The sequence below is a fragment of the Myotis yumanensis genome, unplaced genomic scaffold (genome assembly GCF_028538775.1).
Source record: "Myotis yumanensis isolate MYYU_CA2020_CCGP unplaced genomic scaffold, mMyoYum1.0.hap1 SCAF_8, whole genome shotgun sequence".
Taxonomy (NCBI): Eukaryota; Metazoa; Chordata; class Mammalia; order Chiroptera; family Vespertilionidae; genus Myotis; species Myotis yumanensis.
The window spans coordinates 34,225,217-34,247,100 of NW_027223759.1; the positions used below are offsets into that span (position 1 = coordinate 34,225,217).

Here is a 21,884-nt window from a genome sequence, read left to right on the forward strand (position 1 = left end):
TGATATTTGCAACCATAGTAAAACAAAGACTTATATTTTTGATATTTATTTTATATATTTAAATGCCATTTAACAAAGAAAAATCAACCCAAAAAATGAGTTCGTGTGTCACCTCTGACACGCGTGTCATAAGCTCGCCATCACTGTCCTAGACAATGCCAGGCCTCCATGGCATTATCAGCCCCTGCCAGGGCCCATCACCAGCTTAGCCCCACACGTGACCCAGACCCAGGGGCCAGGCCAATGTCTCCATAAAGGGTGGATGAGAGCAGAGAGCAGACAGGAGGGGCCCCTAGAAATGCTGGTGCCCTTTAAATGCCAGGAAGTTCAAAGCCAACGGGATCAGAAGTTTTCCATGTGTCCCTCTGTCCATTCTTACCATCAATGTAGCGAAGCCACCCTTTTCAGATGGTAACAACATCCTGTTTAAGATTCCAAACCTGCTTATCCTAGTCCCAGAGGCAAGGATGAAAACCAACATCAACCCCCCAAAACAGCCCCTCTGACAACTCCCCCTGCCACTGGGGCTCACCTCCCACAGCGACCTCCTGGCCTCTGTGAAGGGGACAGGCAGTGACGAGGTTGGTGTACTTGTGTCACCATTGGAGAGATGTCCGGTGCCACCTTCGTCACTGCCTGCTGCCTGACCTGCCTCCCGAGTCCCTCACCACGAGCCCCCTAGGATGTGTGCGGCAAAAGCCCCACCTTGCAAATGCACCAGAGACAAGGTTATAGAAAGCAGTTTAATTTTTTTAGAAAACCGCCACTCCATTTCCCCTGGCACTGCCACCTCCCGCTGCACCTGCTCCGTCCTCTCCCCACTCCCAGAAGCAGGTGGGCCTTGCCCAACACCAGGTCCCTGTTCCCTCTGACCCGTTTCATTCCTCGGAGGCGGGAGCAGCAGGGTGGATGGGCAGCCAGGCTGGGCAGGTGCAGCCGGCCTGAGCACTGGGACTCAGTCTGTGCCTGGGTGCAGGCGGTGAGGCCATGGACACCAGTCCTCTCCTGAATGACTCCACGGGCTTTGGGGAGTGGTTCTTCAGAGAGATGCCAGCTTCCGGGCACCCCCAGGAACTCGCCAGTGTGAATGGAGAATCAGAGTCAAGTACCACCGTCCACGTGGTGCTTGGGTCAGGCCGGGGGCTCCTCCCCGAGACCCTCCTGGAGTGGCTGTGGCTGCCTCTAGCGGGCACAGCACTTAGCCCGCCCCGTGGGCCCCTGGTTCAGGGCCAGCCGGGCACCTCCCCGCTGTGTCTGGTTCTCCTTCCTCTCCGCCCTCTGCAGCAGCTCTCGAGCTGTGAGCACAGACAGAGCGGGTGGTGGGATGAGGGAGCCCCCAGCTCTGCACAGCCCTGCACATCACCCCTCGCTGGGCCTGGGGCCCCACCCCTCGCTGACATTCACCCGGAGCCATGAAGCTCGGCCCTGACTCTCTCGCTCGCCTTCCAGTCCCTAGTGCAATGATGGCGAACCTCTGACACACGAACTCATTTTTTTGGTTGATTTTTCTTTGTTAAATGGCATTTAAATATATAAAATAAATATAAAAAATATAAATCTTTGTTTTACTATGGTTGCAAATATCAAAAAATTTCTATATGTGACACGGCACCAGAGTGAAGTTAGGGTTTTTCAAAATGCTGACACGCGGAGCTCAAAAGGTTCGCCATCACTGGTCTAGTGACATCCTGTTGGGTCCAGGACGCCAGAAAAGAAGGCCCGATGAGGCAGAGCCCGTGATGGCCCCACCCCCGGGCTCCCTGGGGCTCCCTGGGGCCCTCACTCACCAATGGCGCTGAAGGCCTCGGTCACCTGGTAGTTTAGTCTGGCCGAGGTCTCCATGAACAGCAAGCTCTGGCTCTCTGCAAACTCCTTGCCTTCCTGAGGAAACAGCCACAAACCCGCAGCACTCACTCACAAAGCGTTCCCTAAGACGCTAGCCGACACCTTTTCTCTTCACCTATTCAACACCACACGTGGCTCGTGGCTCGTCACCACTGTCATTTGGGGGGTTCGGTTTGGTTTTGTCTCCAGCTTGTGTGAGACCTAAGTGAGCCTCCCAGCAGCAAGCCCCCGCAGCAGGCGCAGCCCTAGGACCTGACTCAGTGCTGTGCATTGGTGCTCCCGGACGGGGCCTCCCAGGACTCGGGTCACGAGGGCTGGGGGCTCCCCATACAGGCCCCTGCCCACATCTCCCGCAGCTCTTACTCCTCCATGGTGGGTGCTTCTAGAAGAATGATAGCTGTTTAAATTTTCTGTCCTTGCTCAGTTCCTGGCAAAGAAAATTGACTTCTTCGTTTGAGCCTTCTTCACGAATGTATTAGACACAAGGAAAAATTCCGAAAACCCATATCTCTCAGTGTGGGTGGGTGTGGGGGGGGTGGGTGTGCATGTGAGTGGGTGCTTGGGTGTGTGCAGGCAAACACGTGTGTATGCGTGAATGTGCGTGTGTGTGCCTGTGGGTGTACATGTGAGAATGTGTGTATGCATACGTGTGGGTGGCTGTGCATGTGAGTGGAGGCGGGGGGGGGTCAGGGTCACTCCCTTCTCCTCCTGGTGACATAATGACCTGTCCCCAGTTTTACCTCGAAGGTCACCTCCCGCTCCTCGCTGAGGTCCGTCTTGTTGCCGACCAGCATCACCACGACTTCTCCAGGGAGGAACTCCCGCTCCAGGTCCTTCAGCCACTGCTGAGCCTTGCGGAAAGAATCCTCAACAAGGAAAAAAGAACCTCAGACAAATCTTATGGGCAGTCTTCATCAGCTATCCCGGGAAAGGAAAGCAGGTGTCCATGCCACATTGTATAAAGCATGCTATGATCCTATTGACCATAGGACAGCCCCACCCCCCCGCCCCCACGCACCCAACCCTACCCCACCCCGCCTGACCCATGAGGAGGATATCTGCTCGGTCTGGGCCACAGGGACCTCTTCCCCCACCAACAGTCCCAGGAGGCTAGACAGTGCCCTGCGGACCAGGTAATGGGGCTCCTGCCCCGGGCCCCACGTAGCCCCTTCCCTCCCTGACCAGGCCCACCTGCTTCCCAGAACTCACTTCCCTTCCCTTCCTGCTCACCTGCCCCGCCACCTCCCTGCCCCCACCCACCCAGCAGGGCTATCCCTGCTCTTTCCTCCACATTCTGCTAGAACCTTCCTGCAGGAAGCCCCCATGACTCCCTCCGAGCCCCACCCTTCCACTCTCCTGCTCTAGGTGTCTGCTCACTGGTATTTAGCATCTGCCCTGATGATATTCCGTGTGTGGGATGTGCAGCCAGAGCTGTGCCTCCCTGTTTCTGTAGCACCCCCTAACCAATAGCACCCCTAACCAATAGCACCCCTAACCAATGACATCTGCAAAGACCCTTTCCCCAAATAAGGCCACACTCACAGGCTCTGGAGGCTAAGATTTGGACATAGCTTTTGGGAAACACAAATCCGCCCACTGAAGACACAGGGCAGGGCGAACACAGGCAGATGCCTTGCGAAGGGCGCGGAGACACGCCGGGCAGGATGAGCCTTACCTGGCTGGTGATGTCGTACACCAACAGCGCCGCGTTGGCGCCCCTGAAGTAGAGGTGGCAGACGCTGTGGTACTTTTCCTGGCCAGCCGTGTCCCAGATCTCAAACTTCAGAGACGTAGCACCCAACTCCACCACCTTCGTGAAGAACGCACCTGGAACACGCAGGCCCAGGGCAGCTTTATCTGGAGGACCCGGCCTCCACCCACCGTTCAGGCCAGGCCGGCGCGAGGCCTGGGCTCAGTGAACCATCAGGGACACGTGCTTCCTCCCGCCCACAGCTGGGAAAGCTGAGCAAACACCTCTTCTGGAAGGTGGCAGTTTCCATCAAGAGCCAAGTGTCGCAAATAACTGCTGCAGACACTTCATAGACGCACGGAGGCTTCGGGTGGGGACATAGGCTCCAGGGCCCGAACTCACAAATCTGAGCTTTGCTTGGCAAGGTGATGTGACTCTCACATAGTTGCTGGTGGCACCAACCAGGGTGTGTGGGGTGTGTCATACACAGAACAAGACAGGGGTGAGGAGGGGGCAGGAGAGGGGCTGGGGGAGGAGCCGGCAGAAGGGGATGGGGGCTCCAGTCAAAGCTGCTGCCCTGTGCCCACCCAGACCCTGTGTGCAGTTTGAAGCCTGTTGGGAGATCCTTGAAATTAAAACTTTCACTGCAAGGCAGAGAGTTAGTCTCTAGGGCTGCTGTAACCAATTACCACAAACTGGGCAGCTTAAAACAGAAATATATTGTTTCCATTCTGCACCAGAGGTCAGAAATCAAGGCGTCATGGGGTAGGTTCCCCCCGAAGCTCTGAGAGAGAATCCTTTCCATGCCGTCTCCTGGCTTTGGTGGCAGCCGGCCCCGTCCGCATTCCTGTGCTTGTAGACACATCACCCCCGTGTCTTCCTCCGGGTTCACATGGCCTTCTCCCCATGCCTCCGAGTTCCAATGAGGTCCCAGTCGGTGGACTCAGGGTCCACCTGCAATCCAGCACGATCTCATCTCAACACCCCTAACCAATGACATCTGCAAAGACCCTTTTCCAAATAAGGCCACACTCACCGGCACTGGACTTGGCTTTTGGGAAACACAATTCCGCCCACTGCAGACCGAGGGCTGGGTTAGGATTTTAGCACAGAGCTGGTCACATCATGATTCTCTCATGAGACTCCCGTTTGGGGAGACCGCCAACCAGGTCCTCTGCCGGCACGTCCCACATTTTCCTGCTTGTCCAGGAGCTTGAATCAGATAAACTCCCTACATGTATGGACCGAATGTTTGTGTCCTCGCAAAATTCACAGGTTGAAGCCTAATCCCCAGTGTGAGGGTATGAAGAAGTGGGGCCTTTATGAGGTGATTAGAGTTAGATGAGGTCCTGAGGGTGAGACTCCTGTGATGGGATTAGTGCCCTTATGGGGAGAGACTCAGAGAGCCCTCCCTCTCTCTCCTTTCCCTCCCCTTGTGCAGACAAAAAGAAGAGGCCACGGTGAGTGCTGTTAGCTGGTCGCCCTACACACCAGCAGAAGGGCCTCAGGAAGAAACCTACCTTGTAGGCACCTTGATCTCGACTTCCAGCCCCAAAACGGCGGTGCTTGCAGGCGGCCAGAGCAGACTGACTGGGTCAAACAAAGCCGCAGTCTCTGTCTCAACGTGAGGACTGATGGCTCCCCGCTCACGCGGGCTCACGGTCAGGAGGGAAATGGACACAACGCAGCAGGTGCTCCGTGGGACTGATGTCCTGAGGGTGCAGGCCGCGAACAGGCCTTGGAGGGGCTCTGTCAGCTGCACGACTTGGCCCCCTCGCTTCAACCTTCTACAGCTCAGCCCCCTCTTCACCATGGGCCAGGGGCGCCCTCTGCCCAGGTGGCTGCCGGCTGCCACACGAAGCCCCTGCCTGCCCTCTGCTCTCCCGAATGAGTCGGGAATGTCAGCCGTTAATCCACATCCTTCCTTCGTTTTCCACCACGTCGAGTCCCATTTCTGAATCTGATGTTAGTTGTACCTTAAAAGTCGTCACTGCCAGATTGCACGTGGGCACCTCCTCCATTCAGTAGCCAAGCTCCTGACATTTCCCTTTTTTGTCTGAAAATGATGACAGCGGCTCCTTTTCAATCAATAGAAAGTCCCGATGAATTTTCAAGGGGTTCGGGGTTTTCAGTGCAAGTGGCAATGAGGCAGGAGTGACTGAGTAGTTACAGAAGACAGAAGCTTGTCTTCCCTGGAGGGAAACACAGGCCCTCAAGTGGGCCCTGGGCGGGACTGAGGCGACCTTTAACCCCACCCCGTACACTCCTTGTCTCCAACTCGGAAAAGAGCGCTCGTTTATTATCTTCATTTTCAGAAACCCACTGATACTCGCTATATTAGTGAATGAATGAATGAGTGAGTGAATGAATGAGTGAACTCAAACAAACAGATGGCTTGTCCATGGCAGAGTCCAAATTTGAAACCAAAGCTCTGATTCTGAGGTGGCTTTCCATCCCGCCCGCGGCCTCCCGGGAGGACTGGCGTAAAGAACATGCTGGGTTTCCTTATTTTGGGTGGGGATCGGGGTTTTCACTGCAGGCCGGATGTGAAGGAGGCCAACAGCCCAGCAGACCTCATAGACCTTGACCTCCGGGAGCCTTATCCTGGAGTCTCTTTCAGAAGAGCAGTGAGAGGGTCGGTCCTACTGCCCCTGCCCCCCACCCCCTTCACCCCCTGAATCCAGGCCCAGCTGATAAATAGTCCAGGCAGAAAGGGGACTGCTCACAGGTAACCTGCCCAGGGCAGTGCTTAGCAGAGGGAGACTGGGCAGGGTGGCTGAGCGGCAGAGCCTGGAGGGCTGCTCCCTGGCTCCTCCCAACCCCCACTCGGGCACAATCCCCACACCCAGCCCCTGGGGCCAGAGGCCCTGACCCTAAAGCTCCACCCCTGCAGACTCCACTGAGCTCTGGAGGCTGTTGTGCCTCTCCTCCGGGACCTCATCCCCCCCTGCCGGGCCCATGATGCCTGAGGCTCCAGACAATGTCTGCCCCGCATGCCTCTCCCTGGGTCACGCCCTGGCTTCTCCCCTTGGAGACTAAGAAAGGGTGTCGGTCCGTCACTTACACCCCACGGTTGGCAGGATGCTCTTGAAGTCGTTCTTCACGTATCGGAGAGCCAGGCTGGACTTGCCCACAGAGCCGCTTCCCAGGAGGACCAGCTTGAACACATAGGGCTGCCCCGCCCCGGGCTGGGGGCGCCCGTCTGCCTGCGCCATGGCCTGTGGAGACACACAGCGTCTGCCACCAAATAACCTCAGCACCTTCACCCGCAGCACTGCCTCCCAGCGGAGGGCAGGCAGGCTGGGATGGATGAACAGACAGAGGGACTGATGGAGCTCCAGGTCACTGCTCCGCTCTGCACCCCAACTCCTCATCTGGAAAGTGGGGGGCTGAGCTCAGTGGTTAGAGAATTGGCCAGCTGTGCGGAATGTGAGCAGCTGTGTGTGGGAAGTGCGGCGGCGGTGCCAGCAGAGACCAATGTACAATAAAGGGCTGCAGGCCCTGAGCAGTGGTGGGCCAGTTACCATATGGGCCGACTGTCCTCATTCCACTAATCCTCCCTTTTTAAAAATCTACTACTTTTTCCAAAAAGTGTCTGAAACATCTGGGAGGTAAAGTACTCTCTCTGTTCAGGGTGAACGGATTTAAAAAAAAAAAAATCTAGCCCTTGCTGGCTTGTTCGGTGGTTAGAGCTTTGGCCAGCTCACCAAAGAGTTGCAGATTCGATTCAGCCCCGATCAGGGAGTATGCAGAAGGCATTCTCTCCCTCTCTCTCTCTCTCTCTCTCTCTCTCTCTCTCTCCTACCCCCACTCCCACCCCCATCTATCATTCCACTCTCTTTTTAAAACAATCAATGGATATATATACTCGGGTGAGGATTTTTTAAAAAAAAACTACCTAAAAGGGTTGGTGTTTCAAAAATATCTGTCTAAAAAATGTTGGTGTTTCAAGGATCTCAAAACACGTTACCTTCCTGTGGTTTGGGAGACCCCGAACCCACCCTGAGGTGCCCTGCAGGAAAACAGCTCTGCGGTCAAAATAAGTTTGGGCGAACCCTGCATATGTGTTCACTGTGGAAACTTCCAGACGCAGAGCACATGGAGGGAAAGGAGACCATTCCATGGACCTCATGCAGGGTCACCCCCATCCACCACGGCCAGCCGAGCGCATCTCACCCACGTCCCAGATCCCCCAGCACAGAGATTAGTCTGAAGCAAGTCCCCGACATGCTGTTGTTCCATCTGCAGCTCTGTCTACATGCACGCATCCTTGTTTCCTTTACAATGTGTCTATGGAGAAGCCAGAGCATCCCGTGGCTTCCTGGCCTGACTTGCTGATTGTATCCCTAGGTCGCCACTGACTGTGTTCCTGTGAGCCCTGTCTTTTCCATAGTGTGGTGGTTCGAAACAGAAACCTGGTCAGATAACAGGCTATTTTTTGGCGAGAATGCTTCGTGAGTGTGGTGGGCATTTCCCAGGAGGCAAATAGTGTGCAGGAGTCTCCTTGTGATGCTGTGACCACTGACGAGCATTATCAGAGCCTATTTTTAGGGGGCTGCAAAACGATGGCATTTTTAAAAACTTTTAATCCTCACCTGAGGCTGTGTTTTTATTGATTGTAGGGAGAGGAGAGGAAGGGAGCCAGAGAGAGAAACATTGCTGCAAGAGAGAAGCATCCATCAGTTGTCTCCTGTACTCATTCCACGCAGGGATCGAACCCGCAACCTCTTTGGTGTACGGGTCAACGCTCAACCAACTGAGCCACCTGGCCAGGGCAACAGTGGCATTTTAACACTATTTGTCTTTGTTTAGTACATGGATTGCTTCCAGAAAGAAGGACTTCCCTAAAATATATCCAAACCCTCCATAGGCAGTCACCTGGGTGGAAAAGAGGGAGGCCCCACCCAGGGTCGGGTGGGAAGAAGGAAGGGGAGGAAGTTTGGAGAGGAAAGCCGAGGTGGGGCAGCGGGGGGGGGGAGCAGTGAGAAGAGGACCAAGCTCCCCGGCGGTCCCAATAAGCAGCCACGGCCACAGACTGCCCTGGTCGCCCGCCAGGACAGATGAGAAGAGAGTTTGGGATGGGAATCTCAAAACAAACAGGACTCAGTCCTCAATTCCAACAAAGCTGTCCTAAACAGAACGTGACTGGAGCGTGGCGGGCCCAGCAGAGCAGGGGCACGGCTCTCCCACGCCTGGGGAAGTAACAGGCCTGGAACGCCCCTCAAAGGGACACTCTGGGGTTTCACCATCCAGTGTGATGCCTCGTGGTACCAACGTATGACGTTTCAGAGAGGGGTTAGGGAGATAAAGGTGCTTACATAAAAGTTTTCCATCCATGTTTTTCTAAAGCTCCCCATTATCTGCTGTGAAGACTAAAAAATATATTACTACTTTTTCTCCCACCTTCTCAGTTCCTCTGGCTCGGCTACTCATCCAATTAACAGAGACAGATTAACAGGAGAAAATCAAAGTTGTTAACACACATGCACAGGGAATTTACATAGACATGAAAACCCCAGACAGTGAGGGAACATCAGGGATATGAGACATTTTTGGACAAAGGAGTGAGAATGGGCGATTTACAGGTAGTTGAGGAAGAGTAGAACACACACACACACACACACACACACACACAGCAGGAAAGCCCCAGGGACACTGGTTTCCAGCGAGCAGGCCTGGAGTCTTCCAGACTAGAGTGAGGGCAAACGTTCTTAAGGTCGTGAAGCCAAGCCTCCCTTCCTGAAGCAGGTTTGTCTAAACCTCTTCAGGGTCAAAAGTTCTTTCTGAGTCTTTTCTTTCTTAATAAACAGCTTGAAATCCATATCCCAAAAGGTAGCTTCAAGACGGCAAAACTCTGCTTCCCTTCACTGATGAGGCTGAGGACCACCACTATGATTTTGTCCATTTTCTTCACAGAAGTAACAGTGCCTCTAATAACTAATGGAGGGAGCCCAGCCGGCATGGCTCAGTGGTTGAGCGTCAACCTCTGAACCAGGAGGTCATGGTTTGATTCCCATGCCTGGGTTGTGGGCTCAATCCCCAGTGGCGGGCATGCAGGAGGCAGCCGATCAATGATTCCTTCTCATCATTGATGTTCCTATCTCTCTCCCTCTCCCTTCCTCTCTGAAATCAATAAAAATATATTTTATAAATAAATAACAGAGGGAGGGGAGCAAGGAAGGAAGGGAGGGAGGGAAGGAAACACAGGGTACTGTGGAAAACAGGAAAAGGCAAATAACCCATCAAAACACCAATGTTTTGAAACATTTGCCTGAACTGAGAAATTTCTTGGAGCCTGAGGCAGAAGAGGAGTGACTTGGGAGGGAGCAGGGTCTCCGCTGAGAATTAGCAGGGGGCAGGCTTTAGGAGCAATCTGGTCTAGACCTGCCCGGGTCTGCCTGGTCCTGCTGGGGTGTCGGGGCGCTGGGCGCCCAGGACTCCTGCATTCCACAGACCCACCGGCACGCGGTGAGGGTGCTGGAGGAGCATTCTGCTCTCGGAGAGCCCACCCACCCGTGCAGAACTCCAAGCAATTCATTCACAGATTCTGATCCCTGGTGGGTAGAAAATGAAACCCAAAGGCAATGTACACAGCCTGAAAGTGGGAAAGCACCTGAAAAGCCAGCTGGCTTCCGGGAATGAAATTTACAGCCCTGGGGATTCAGCAAGTCCAGACTCCCGCGAAGCCCTGAGAGAGATAACAAGAGGTCAGAGTTCAACATCACCAGAGAGTTTCCAACTACTCTCGGTCAAATACACCGGGGACGGCCTCCGGGGAAGGGCTGCTGATCTGTTCGCTTCTCTCTGTTGGGGGTGATACAAATCTCCCTCCGCTGGCGGCCTCCTCTCTGGTCCTGCAGCTGCCAGCCTGGCCCCGATCATGTGTCCAGTCCCCATAAATAGCATTTAATAAAACAGACTTCATGGGGCCCAGGTCCTGCTCCTCTTCTCCAGTGAAATTAGCTCAGTTTTAACTCTACCTTAATTCGTAGAACTAATTTTTTAATGACTTATTGCTCTTGCTGGGCTGTAACCTCTAATGAGATTTAATTTATATAATTATTTTGTTAATATCTGCTCCCTCCCACTGGGCTGCAGCCACTCAAGAGTGCATGGACTGTATTCCTGGGGCACACAGTAGGTGTTCCATAAATATCTCAGAAACCCACACGGACTCACTTAGCAAGAAGCCCTCAATGGACAGACATGCTGTTTCCAGAGCATGGTTTGCACAGCCAGTCACACCAGGCAGCCCGGCACGTGGTGAACTGGTACAGGCAAACGCGGGGAGCAGAAAGACCTCCAGCCGCTCACCTCCCAGTGGCCAAGAAAAGTAGCAAGTGACTCACTCGAAGGCCACCACGTGAGGGTGCGAGGGTGAGGAGCGGAGCTTATTGAGCCGGGCTGCCCTGAGCCTCCTATGGAGCTGAGCAGGAGGACTCTGGGGGCCCCTGCGTTACCCCGCCTTACTGGGAGCCAGCAGCTCCTCTAAGACAAACAGGCAGAATTAGGAGCCCGACGGTGGCCTTCACACCCACACGAGATGCACTGGGCCCTGGCATGACTTCAGCGAGTCAGGAAAGTGCAGGACTCACTCCTAATGCACAGCATGGAGTCTACAGCTAACAATGCTGTATTTTATACCTCGAAGTTGCTGAGAGAGTAGATCTTCAATTCTCACCACAAAAGAACAGTACTTCAGTGATGGGCTGGAGGTGTTACCTGACGCGATGGTGGTCATCGTGTTGCAATAGATGAATGCAACATGTTACACCTCTTAACTTACACTGTCTCATACATCAGTTACACTGGATAGAGCCGGGAAGGGGGGATCCTCGAGCTTTCTGTGCCTCCTGGGCTCGTACATTGTTTCTGGCTGGAAGTTCTTAAGGCACCTGCTTAGGAGCGGATGGTCCATTGACTGGTGCTGTAATTATTACTTTCTGTAATACACAGAAAGTCCTGACACACCTGCAGCGATGCGTTCTCACGCATCGATAGCCCTCAAGTTCTCCTTGCTATCTTTGTGTACCAGTTAGTAACATTCTTCTTGAGTCAAGAAAATCTTTAGCCCAAAACATGTTTTAATTAACCAAAGTAGGTGGACTATGAATGCCTAGACCATTTCTGAAATTCCAGGTGCCTGTGTCTTACTCCTTTGGCAATGATACATCTTTGTTGAAAAATATTATTTTACTATCAGTATAAATACATCATGAATATGAAAAAATTAAATTACTCATAATCCCATGCCCTTAATACAACCAGGAATAGCATTTTGCTTACTTTCTTCTAGTTTTTTTAATGAATCATAAAAACAAACAAACCAAAACCCATAGTTTTAACATATACTTTTGTATCCTACTTTTCAAACAACGACATCTATCAAAGGCAGTTTTGCACATTGCTACATGTTACGTATGTTCAATGACCATGTAACATTCCTACAACTATTCTAATTTAATGAGCCATTTTCCTACCACTGGATCATCACTAGGTTTTAATTCTTTTCTGTAATGAATCAGTCTCAGTGAGCATTTTTATGTATAATTTTTGTGTGATTACAGTTGTAAGCTTTCGCTAATCAGAGGTTGAAGCCCTCTGTTCAGAGCGAAAATTGAAAACTCCAGGCCTGACCCCACCTCCAGATCGTAATCAAGGCGGGTCTTTGAAGTCTCTGTAAGGGAGAAGCTCCAGGAATGCGGACTGGGGAGCAGGGCTAATAGACACCCTCTCTAGCATCTCCGTTTGGGGCCTTTCGTTCCTTACAACCCCCCCTCCTGTCCACCACAGCAAAAGGAAGGGCTGCAAGCTACCTAGTCGGGGAGGACATTCCAGGGCGGGGCTGGCTCGCTGAGTCTCCGGTCAGGCGTCCCTCGAGTGACCCTCCCAGGACGGAAGGAACTGAGATTACTGTGAGGTTCCCGTACTGACTGCGCACCTGGATCCTCCTCGCTGCGAGCACTTTACCCGCAAGGCCTGTCACTGCAATCTAAGCAGGAATCTCCTGCCAGGACCCCGACCTCCCTGACCCAGGTCCTACACGGCACTGTGGCCCTCAGTCCCACAGACTCCTTCCCCTCCCTGTGCCCTTGTGATCATTCATGTGTGGGTACACAGACAGACACACACAGACACAATTATCCACATACAGAGACACACACACAGACACACACAGAGATAGACACAAACACACATACACACACAGAGACACACACACACACATATACACACACGCAGACACTGCCAAGTATATAGAAGTTTAAACAATGACTCACGTGTTCCCAGGCCTGGTCACTTCCCGGGAGCCTGACAGGCCATCATCACCGGGCCTGCGGGGCCCCTACCTGTCTCCCTCTGCCCTGGGGAAAGGTCGGCTTCCCTCACCAGGCAGCCGGCTGAGCGGTGGCCAGGGCAGCTGGGTGGGTGGAGGCCAGGCTCCAGCAGAGATGGGGGAGAAGCAGCCCAGCCCCCGCCCCCGGCCCCTAAGACAGGCCACTTCCTTCTGCCAGGCTCCCAGGGCAAGGTCCTCTGGTCACGTGGCCACCTAGGCGGAGACTGGACCTTAGAGCGGGCCCAGCAGCAGCACCTGGGCGCCCAGCCGGAAGTGAGCCTCCTATCAGGGGTTTGTGTCACCCGATGCCCCCAGTTCCTGAGCCTCCTGGGGGCCTCATTTCAGCTCCTTCCTCGGGCTGCCGGCAGCTTTGCCCACTCGGCAAAGGAGAGAAGGCAGAGAACTCGGTCCTTCCACGGACAGCGGGAGCCAGCTCCTGGGGACCTGCACCTGGAATCAGACGCCAGCCAGGCGGGCTGGGCCAGGTCAGATGACAGCTCCTGGCTGGGTGCCACCTGGGGACAGGGTGCTGTGGGTCTCTAATGCCATCTGCCAGCTTTGTCACCCTCCAACCTGACTGTGTTCCTCTGTGGAACCAGGATCTTGGGAGCCATTGCAGAAGCCCGCCTACCCCAGTGCCCGAGCCAAAGCGCCCAGGGAAGGCGCACCACGCCCAGGTGACACACAGGGAACCAACACCTGGGGCCTCGGGCTCAGGCTCAGGCTGAACCCAAACAACCTACTGGCTCCTCCCCTCGTCGAGAGGCCCAGGGGCACCACGGACACTGAGCTCAGATACCCAGGAGGCTGGGCTCCTCGCTGCTGTGGTCTCAGGGGTGCCCAACCTGCAGTCTGGGCAGCCATTCCCTGAAACCTGCAGGGCCCTCCCACAGGCACTCAGCACGTCGCTGCCCCTCTGTTCCCTCACCTTCCAGGTGAGGGAGCTGGGCCAGAGGCTCCCTGTGGCCACCGCGATCGGGTCTCAGCACCAGAGCCACCAGGAGGGAGAACCTGAGTCAGAAGACCCTTCCCTTGCAGACATGCCAACGGGGAGGGAAGACAGAACACAGGCGTCCTGACCATCACCCCACCCGGACGCGGCACTGTGCACACCAGAGCTTGTCGTGGGAAGTAAGCAAAAATGACGCGTAAGCGAAGTACTTGCATGGCACAGTTAGCTCTTGGTACTTGGCTATACGGACCTTAGACTTTCTCTCTGGCACTTAGTCAGCTTTCCTGCCTCCGCATGAACAGGGGGAGTTCCCACTGCGCCACCTACCCAGGCCGCGGTGCAGGCAGCGTGCTCTCAGCTTATCCCCCTTTAGAAAGAAATGCTAAATTACGGAATTTTGGAGCCAGGAGGGCCCCTGGGGATTGTCTGGTCTGAGCACCCTCCCGGTGTCTATAGAATCTTGGCAACACCCCCACCCATGGACTCTTCAGTCTCTGCCCAAAGGGCCCAAAGGTGACAGGGACGGGATCGCCTGCCCCGAGGCAGCCACGCACCTGGCTCCTTTCCGGCCATCCCACACCCGTCTTGTATAGCTTTCCACCCAGCTCCCGCCCGGGCCACTCAGCCAGAGCCTGCTCCACTGTTGCATAAACATTTCTGAGCCTCTCAGAGCAGCTCTCAGGGCTGTGGCCCCCACTGCGCTCAGACCCATGGCTCCCTAGCTCCTGTGAAGAGACCCCGAGTGGCTCAGATTGTTAACTAACGCATCTCCTCTCCAGTGGGCGTGCCCGGTGGCCCCGCTCCTTGGATATGTGGGAAGAGGGGCTCCCTTCCTCCCTGCGGCTTCCATGCAGAGCTCTGGTTAAGGATGGAACTCGCAGTGTGATTGCTATCTGAGGTGCAGATCTTCCAGAATGCTCTTATCTGCTGAGACCTTGCAGATAAGCAGGAATGGTGGCCTGCCTTGCCCCAAACCTTCATCCTCGCTTATCTCAATGGAAAATTCCAGCAGGGATTTCTGAACTCCAAGTGAAATTCCTCCGCTCAACAATGGGTGTGGTGCTTGGCTGCTGGCCAGGCCGGGCAGAGCGGGGCAGAGCAAAGTCCACGGCCAGCGGTGACAGGACAGGTGCCCGCACAGAGGCCACCCCGGGTCACACACGGCCCTAAAGGAGCAGAGGGCACAGGCAGGAGAGACCCGCTCACCTGCCCAGGTGGAAGGGGAAGAAGGGTCAAGGGATACTCCTCCCAGGAGGAGATGCTGACACACGGATGGACAGACGAATGGATGGAGGAGAAACTTGCCCAGAAGCCAAGAGGAGGAAAGGCTTTCTGAGCCCCAGAAGCAGTGTGAGTGGTGTGAGGCCTGGTGTGCGGCACTATGGGACGCAGGGGACGCTGTCACCGAGCGCGGAGTAAGGGGTGGGTGGCCAGAGGGATGAGGGTGGAGAGGCCTTGTCCAATTCCATGAACACTAGAATCAACGAAAACAGAGTACCTACCTTTCATTGAGTGCCTACTCTGTGCCTGGCACGGTGTAAGTCCTTGCCTTAGAGCATCTTTCTCACAGCCACGCCACCCTCCGGGCCACACCTGAGGGCCCTCTGCTGGCCTCTTCCAGCCCTGCCCCTCCTTGTGGGCGAGGCGTTTCTATCCTGAGACCGTAGAACTCCCTGCCCAAGGAGCCAAATCCCACTTCCAGGGCCTGCACGCCTCTGCACTGGGTGCACCCTCCCAACCAGGCCACCAGCATGTGTGCCCAGGGCCCAGGGACCAAGAGGCAGCCAACAGTGGGCAGCATGTGCAGAGATACAGGAAGACTTGATAAATGAAGACACTTCACATGTTCCCAGACCAGAGACTGAACGCCCTGACGCTGACACTTCCGCTGACTCTGTTTAATGCAGCGTAGGTTAGCATCTCATTAGCATGAATGATTAAACCCCTGCACCACAGGCTGCGGCAGCCCGGCTATGCCTCATTTCTTGTCTCGGTGGGATAATACGTGCATCCCTGCTTAACGCGCATCCCTGGTGAACAGCACACAGAGCTGAGTATCAGCTCGTTCGTCCTGACTTCTGGTCGGGGTGCCTGGCCCATGTACCTTTAATGTGGTCACTGGTATGGTTCTGCTCGAGTCCACCATCTTCTGTGCACTTTCTATCTGTTCCCACTGTCTTCATTCCTTTCTTCCCCTTTCCTTCTCCTTTTGATCTAATGGGGTATTTTTAGTATTTCATTCTATCTCCTTTCCTGGTTTCTTACATCTATTACAGCATATCTTTTCATTTGATTCTTCTTTAGAATTTCCAAATCTCTCCTGAAATTCACCTCTTTGCCTGTTGTATGCACCTTTCCCAATAGAAGCGTCACCACTTCTGTCATCGTAGTTCACACTCCTCATCTAATATTCTAACAGCTGGTTAGTGTGTGGGTCTGATTCCATAGATGGTTTGTTTTGTTGTTTGTTTGTTGACCACAGGTCACGTTTTCCTGTTTCTTCATCTATCTGGGGACTGTCACTGTGTGCTGAACGTTGTGAATGGCGTTTTGGCAAAGGCTGGAGATACCATCCCTTTGGCGAGAATGGACACCCTGCAGAGACCCCTGCTGGGCATGTGGACAGCACCGTTTCTGGAGACACACAGGCATGTGTGTCCATGGGCTCAAGGACAGTGCGGCCTCAACCCAGCTGTGGTCCCACACTCAGCAGCACCTGGAACTCGGAGAGAATGGCTCGGTTCTTTAGTTCATCGAAGCTTTTAGAGGCACTCAATGCTGACAATAAAATTACTCACATCCCCAGCAGGCCAGCACGCAGGAACCCTTGTGAGAAATTGGAGCTGAGAGTGGGGGGTGGGATTGAGCTCCATCTCGATCAACATCTGAGACCTGACTTTGTTGTATCTAAGATCACCTGGGCTCCAGGCTATCGGATTCCCTTTTCTTTTCCTTTTTACCTGGTTCCTCAATTTTCACTGGGTTTCCTGACTGTCCTCCCCAGGAAAGAGACTCTGGAACAGACCCACCCAGCACCCATCCAGAAGGCCCACCTTCCATTCCTGGGCAGCCTTGGGTAGCGTGACCAGCAGCAGAAGCCACAGGCCACTGGGCCCATGTTCTCTCCGAGGGCGAGTGTGCGGGGGATGAGAGGGGGACCGAGATGCTCACAGCCACATTCAGAGGGAGCCAGGTGGGACTAAAGAATGATGCAGACCGAGGAAAAGCCCCGTCCTATGAGAAGTGGAACCACTATGCATATCAAGGTGCTGGGGCCACTGTTACCAAGGACCACAATCTGGGCTGCTCAAACCGTGGGAGATTATCTCACAGCTCGAGATCCAGGTGTGGACACGGTTGGCTCTTTGTGAGGCCCTGAGGGAGAATCTGTCCCGGCCTCTCCCAGCTGCCGGTGAATGAGGGAATGGATGGACACTCTTCCTCTAGGGACTGACATAATTTGAGCAGACTGCATTTTGATGGTTGCCCCCACAATCCATTCATCAACCATCCAGAAAAGCAAAAGCAAGTTCTTGCCCAAGGCTGGGAAGCAGAAAGTTAATGATGATCCCTACACATGTGTGCCCGCACAGCACACACAAACACAAACACACAAACACAACAGTCATACCTGGGATATGCAGCCGGGTCTCATCTCTTCTTTGTTCTCCTCTCTGTCGGGCACCAGCACGTCTTTGTCCCCTTATCTGGGCTTGCTCTGCATGGCCGTCCCTCCTTCTGGGATCAGCCCTGGCCCGTCCCTCAGCCCTGTCCCTTCCGTCCCACACCCACTCTCCTCCCCAAGGCCAGAGGCCCTCCTCCTTCTTTGGAGAGGTGTCTCCTGTCTGTCCCCGAGAGGCAGCCGGAGGCTTTGGTCAACAGCAAAGGTGCTGAGCAAGGATCCAGAGCCCCCTCTCAGCGTGACAGGACTGGAGTCCTTGGAGAGGACACAGAGAGGGCTTAAGGGAGAAAATATAATTTTCCCCTGCCCTTCTGAGTTCTGGGCTGAGGCCCTGTAATAAAAGGCAGAGTAATAAGAGAAAACAAACCGAAGTTGATTCATATGTATACCTCATGGGAGATGCCGAGGGGACATCGGTCACTCCCCAGTGGCCTAAGCCACGCACTTAAATTCCATCTTCAGCTAAAGACAAAAGACAGAAAGAGCTCAGTTATGGAGAGGTCGCAGGAAAGGCACCGGAGCCGGGCAAGGCTGTTTGCAGCTTGTGCGCCTTCTCCGTGGATGAGAGTCCCTGCTGGTGTCGAGCCGTCTCCTCTCCCTGATTCCGAGAGGCAGACACCTTTACACTCAACGATACCCCTCATTCATGCACAGTGCTCTACAAAAGGGCAACTTCTACTGTTTCCTGAGCATCTCTGTTTGCTGTTTCACACAATAATCAGCTCAGACTGGTCCTCATGCCAGAGGCAGATGTTGGCTTCGTGGTTTAATACTTTCACCCTGAAGGCAGGAAAATCCTGGCCCCTGAGGCCAGGTAAATCAAGGCTGACTGCCCGGCTTCCTCTGCTACTGTTTCTTCCCCAGGGAATAAATCCTATCTATCCATAAACCAAGCGTGCCTTCCTGATTGTCCCGGAGAGATCCCAGGTGTTTATGTACCTGACTCTTTGCTCCGCTTGCCGCCCGGAGACCCACTGGAGAGAGGAGCGGGTCTTGCTCGTCCTGTTCTCCTGGCTGCGCACTGCAAGCAGCAGGCTGCCAGGGGCTGAGGTTTCATGTGGTCGTTTCAATGCTCCTGTTTGTATTGTGACTACATTTTACTGTAAGAAAAATGTTTCGTGGGGAGAAAACCATGTAATCTTTGTTCTGCTTGAGACAAAGCTGAATTTTATAAACTGCTTGTAGCAAATTTTTATAAACTGTTCTCTGTGTGGGGGTGTGGAGCACAGGAAGCAAACCAGTAAGTAGCAAACTATTTTTCTATTATGTTCCTAAAATAGATCAGAGGCTGGCACAGATCGCTGCATCTTGGCCCAGACCCCTGAGCAAAGCCAGGCAAAGCGGAGGACCCTCCGGGATGCTTTCCATTGTTTGGTTCTATCTTAATGTAGAGAAAGAATTTCCAGATTTCTCTCACGAGAACGTCTTCAGAGCAGTACTCGGCATAACAAAAAACTTGGTGAAATGTTTCCTCTACTTAAAAATTGCCAAACCAAGGACACAGAATGCTCTTAAAAACCACTGTCAAAGAAGGAAAAAGATCTGCAGCGTCTGTGCCAATTTCCGCCTTGCAGGCTGGGCGGAGGAACTGATAAGGGTGGTGTTTGGCTCATCAGTCCAGTGACTCCTCCGGGGGAGGAGCCGAGAGAGCTCACTGGTACCTGTAGGTAGAGCAGCACCATGAGTTTCTGCTCCCACGTCTCACCAGATGCACAATGTTTGCAAACTGCCTGGCTGCACGGGAACCTGCCCGAGACCAAGATCACCTGTGCAGTACCGAATGGAAACAGACAAATCTAAACACAGCCCAGAATTCCCGGGCTCCGGGCTATAGGCACCCAATGACCACGAGCATAGCAACGCTGACAGGAAGAAGGGACCACGGGAAATGGGATTCACTGACAGAGGGGTAAACAAGACGTGAGCTTCGTGACTCCCCTCACAGCTGGCACAGTGAGCCGACCCAGACTGTGGGCCCATCGCCTCCTTATCTTCAGGTCCTCCTGTTCCCTGTGGTTGTTCTGCAGGAAAACAGCATGCCACAGGTATCTGGGGTCCCACAGCAAGTGCCAGGGGCTGATGCAACTCCTCCAGCCTCCTAACTCTCCCGGCAGACAGGTGCCAGATACACTGGCCACCAGCATCCCTTCCTCCTCCACATCCTAAAGAAGTGATAAAAGTGATGTGTGAGGTGGCCCCTTAAGTGGTGGTCCTTCAAGAAGTCATTACATTAAAACTATGAGTTTAATGTGATGCCTGAGGGGTAAATGCTCTTCTGTTACCTACTTGTGTTTTCGTTGGTTGGTTGTTTTTCCATCAGTTATTAAAAATACTCTTTTTTTAGCCCTCGCTGGTTTGCCTCAGTGGATAGAGCATCAGCCTGTGGACTGAAGAGTTGTGGGTCTGATTCCAGTCTATGGCATGTACCTCGGTTGCAGGTTCTATCCCTGGTTGAGGCAATGTTTCTCTTTCTCTCTCTCTCCCCATCCCTTCTTTCTAAAAATCAATGGAAAGATATATTTGGGTGAGGACTAACAAAAAAACAAACAAACAAAAACTCTCTTTTTTATCGAAGTAAAATCTACACATAATCAGATGCACAAATGTTAAGTGTGCATGGACTTGTACATGCATGTAGATATGCACACAAAAATTCTATGGGTTTTTTTTTTATCCTCACTAGAGGATATGCCTGTTGATGAGAGAGAGAGAGAGAGAGAGAGAGAAACATCAGAGAGAGACACATAGATTGGTTGCCTTCTGTGTGCACCCCAATCAGGAATAGAACCTGAAACCTATGCATGTGCCCTGACCAGGAATCGAAACCCCAACGTTTTCGTGTACAGGACAACATTCTAACCAACTGAGCTACCGGCCAGGGCTCTAAAATTCTCTTCATCCATTATCTCCATCTTTCCAAAAGTTATTCCATACAACCTCTCTACCAATTTCAATATCTGGGTTATCTGTGAATCTTTTCCAATTGATTATTGTTCCTCTTGACTACGAGTCTCATTTTCCTGATTCTCCTTATGTATAGTAATTCTTCATTGTATACTGGTCATCGTGGGCAATATATTTCAGAGATTGTGGATTCTATTATCTGCGTTTGAAGACTTTTGAATTTGGTTCTAGCAGGGAATTAAGTTACCTTGATCCTGCATATCACCTTCATCTTGATGAGACTGGTTCTAGGCTTTGTTACAATGAGTGTGTTTTGATTTTTCTATCCTAGCCCTTTGTCCTCAAATGTTGTCTTACTCTAAGGCAGTGATTTTCAACTGGTCAGGGGTACTGACCTCTATTCCCTTAGGTGTCAAATAAATAAATGAAAACAGCCAACACAACAATAGCTGTCTGGTGTGAATGAATCAAAATTCTACCTATATTTTTGTCAGATCGACAAAAAATGTTTTGTCATGCTACATAATTTTAGTAATTAGCTGATGTGTGCCATGAGATGAAAATGGTTGAAAATCGCTGCTCTAAGGTGTATTCTTTCTGGGGTTTCAATAAGACTCAAGGTGCTTACTGAGCCCTTGGTAGGACTTGAATTTCTCATTTTATCTCCCCACACTGGGCAGCTGATGAAATCGCTACCCAACACTCCCAGGCTTCCAGTTACTTTCTTCTGAGTGTCTTGGGGTCTCACCCCACATATGCACAGTTCAGGTTTCAACCATGGATTCTGCATAAGTTAGTATGCAGAGGCTCAACCATCTAGGTACCCCAGTTTTCTGGGATTTCCTCACTAAATTTCCAGCTGTACTCACAGCCTCAGACCCTAACATCTAACCCCTCAGTCCAATACGTCTTGAGTTCTAATCCCAGTGCAACTTGAAGATGAGAATGTCCTCTGGGGAAGTAGTTGTCTTAATTCAAAGGTTGTACCCACTCTAGTCCGTATCTGCTTTTGGTTACTCTGCGGTGCCTGCAAATAGTTACTTCTATATTGTTTGAGGTTTATGATTGTTATTGGCAGGAAGGTGGCTATGATATAAGTGGCATCTCCATTGCTAGAATCTAAAGTCCTCTGTCACCTGTCTTTAAAAACAGTTTAATTAATAGTTAATAATACCCATGCTAGGAAAAAATCAATCCCATTGTTAGTCTATAAGTCCTTGCAGTATTTGTCTTCCATAAGTAAAAAGAGAATTGGACTTCACGTCCTAATTCATATAGCACCTTCCAAAAGGGACACATACATTTTCTAAGCACCCATAGGTGCATAACCCTGAACAAGACTCTCTGAGAGATGAAAAGACGATCTTGGTCCTGAATCTCAGGAACGCTATTCTGAGACAGCCACTCGGAGCTGCTCAAAGGGGTTGGCTAAGGAGCTGGCACTGTGTACAGAACAGACAGCCTCAGCCTTTCTCCC

General features: G+C 52.7%; 2 protein-coding genes across 3 annotated transcripts; one reads left to right on the top strand and one right to left on the bottom strand.

Moving 5' to 3' along the window:
• Positions 1 to 729: 729 nt before the first annotated feature.
• RAB17 (RAB17, member RAS oncogene family) lies at positions 730 to 13,226 on the bottom strand. Of its 2 annotated transcripts, XM_070422479.1 has the most exons (7): positions 12,814 to 13,226; positions 10,149 to 10,223; positions 6,600 to 6,753; positions 3,521 to 3,672; positions 2,586 to 2,711; positions 1,788 to 1,881; positions 730 to 1,295 (listed from the first exon to the last, which is right to left on the bottom strand). In XM_070422479.1, the coding sequence occupies exons 3-7, from the start codon at positions 6,748 to 6,750 to the stop codon at positions 1,183 to 1,185; spliced, it is 636 nt and encodes a 211-aa protein (XP_070278580.1). In that variant the 5' UTR covers positions 6,751 to 6,753; positions 10,149 to 10,223; positions 12,814 to 13,226; the 3' UTR covers positions 730 to 1,182. The 2 variants fall into 2 exon arrangements, with proteins under 2 accessions (XP_070278580.1, XP_070278579.1); XM_070422478.1 differs by lacking the exon at positions 10,149 to 10,223 and having other exon boundaries at positions 12,814 to 13,225.
• On the top strand, positions 12,805 to 20,823 carry LOC139015466 (uncharacterized). Its single transcript, XM_070423253.1, has 4 exons — positions 12,805 to 12,907; positions 13,048 to 13,354; positions 13,908 to 14,000; positions 16,304 to 20,823. The coding sequence occupies exons 1-4, from the start codon at positions 12,805 to 12,807 to the stop codon at positions 16,899 to 16,901; spliced, it is 1,101 nt and encodes a 366-aa protein (XP_070279354.1). The 3' UTR covers positions 16,902 to 20,823.
• Positions 20,824 to 21,884: the final 1,061 nt, after the last annotated feature.

Bases quoted from the DNA above. Each gene is read 5' to 3' on its own strand.
- RAB17 (XM_070422479.1), bottom strand. From the start codon at position 6,750: ATGGCGCAGGCAGACGGGCGCCCCCAGCCCGGGGCGGGGCAGCCCTAT. The intron at 1,882-2,585 runs GTAAAACTGGGG...CTGTTTCCTCAG, and splicing joins AGCGGGAGGTGACCTTCGAG to GAAGGCAAGGAGTTTGCAGA. The intron at 1,296-1,787 runs GTGAGTGAGGGC...CTGTGCTCACAG, and splicing joins CGAGGCCTTCAGCGCCATTG to CTCGAGAGCTGCTGCAGAGG.
- LOC139015466 (XM_070423253.1), top strand. From the start codon at position 12,805: ATGACTCACGTGTTCCCAGGCCTGGTCACTTCCCGGGAGCCTGACAGG. The intron at 13,355-13,907 runs GTCAGATGACAG...CTTCCCTTGCAG, and splicing joins AGCCAGGCGGGCTGGGCCAG to ACATGCCAACGGGGAGGGAA. The intron at 14,001-16,303 runs GTAAGCAAAAAT...TGTTGACCACAG, and splicing joins ACCAGAGCTTGTCGTGGGAA to GTCACGTTTTCCTGTTTCTT.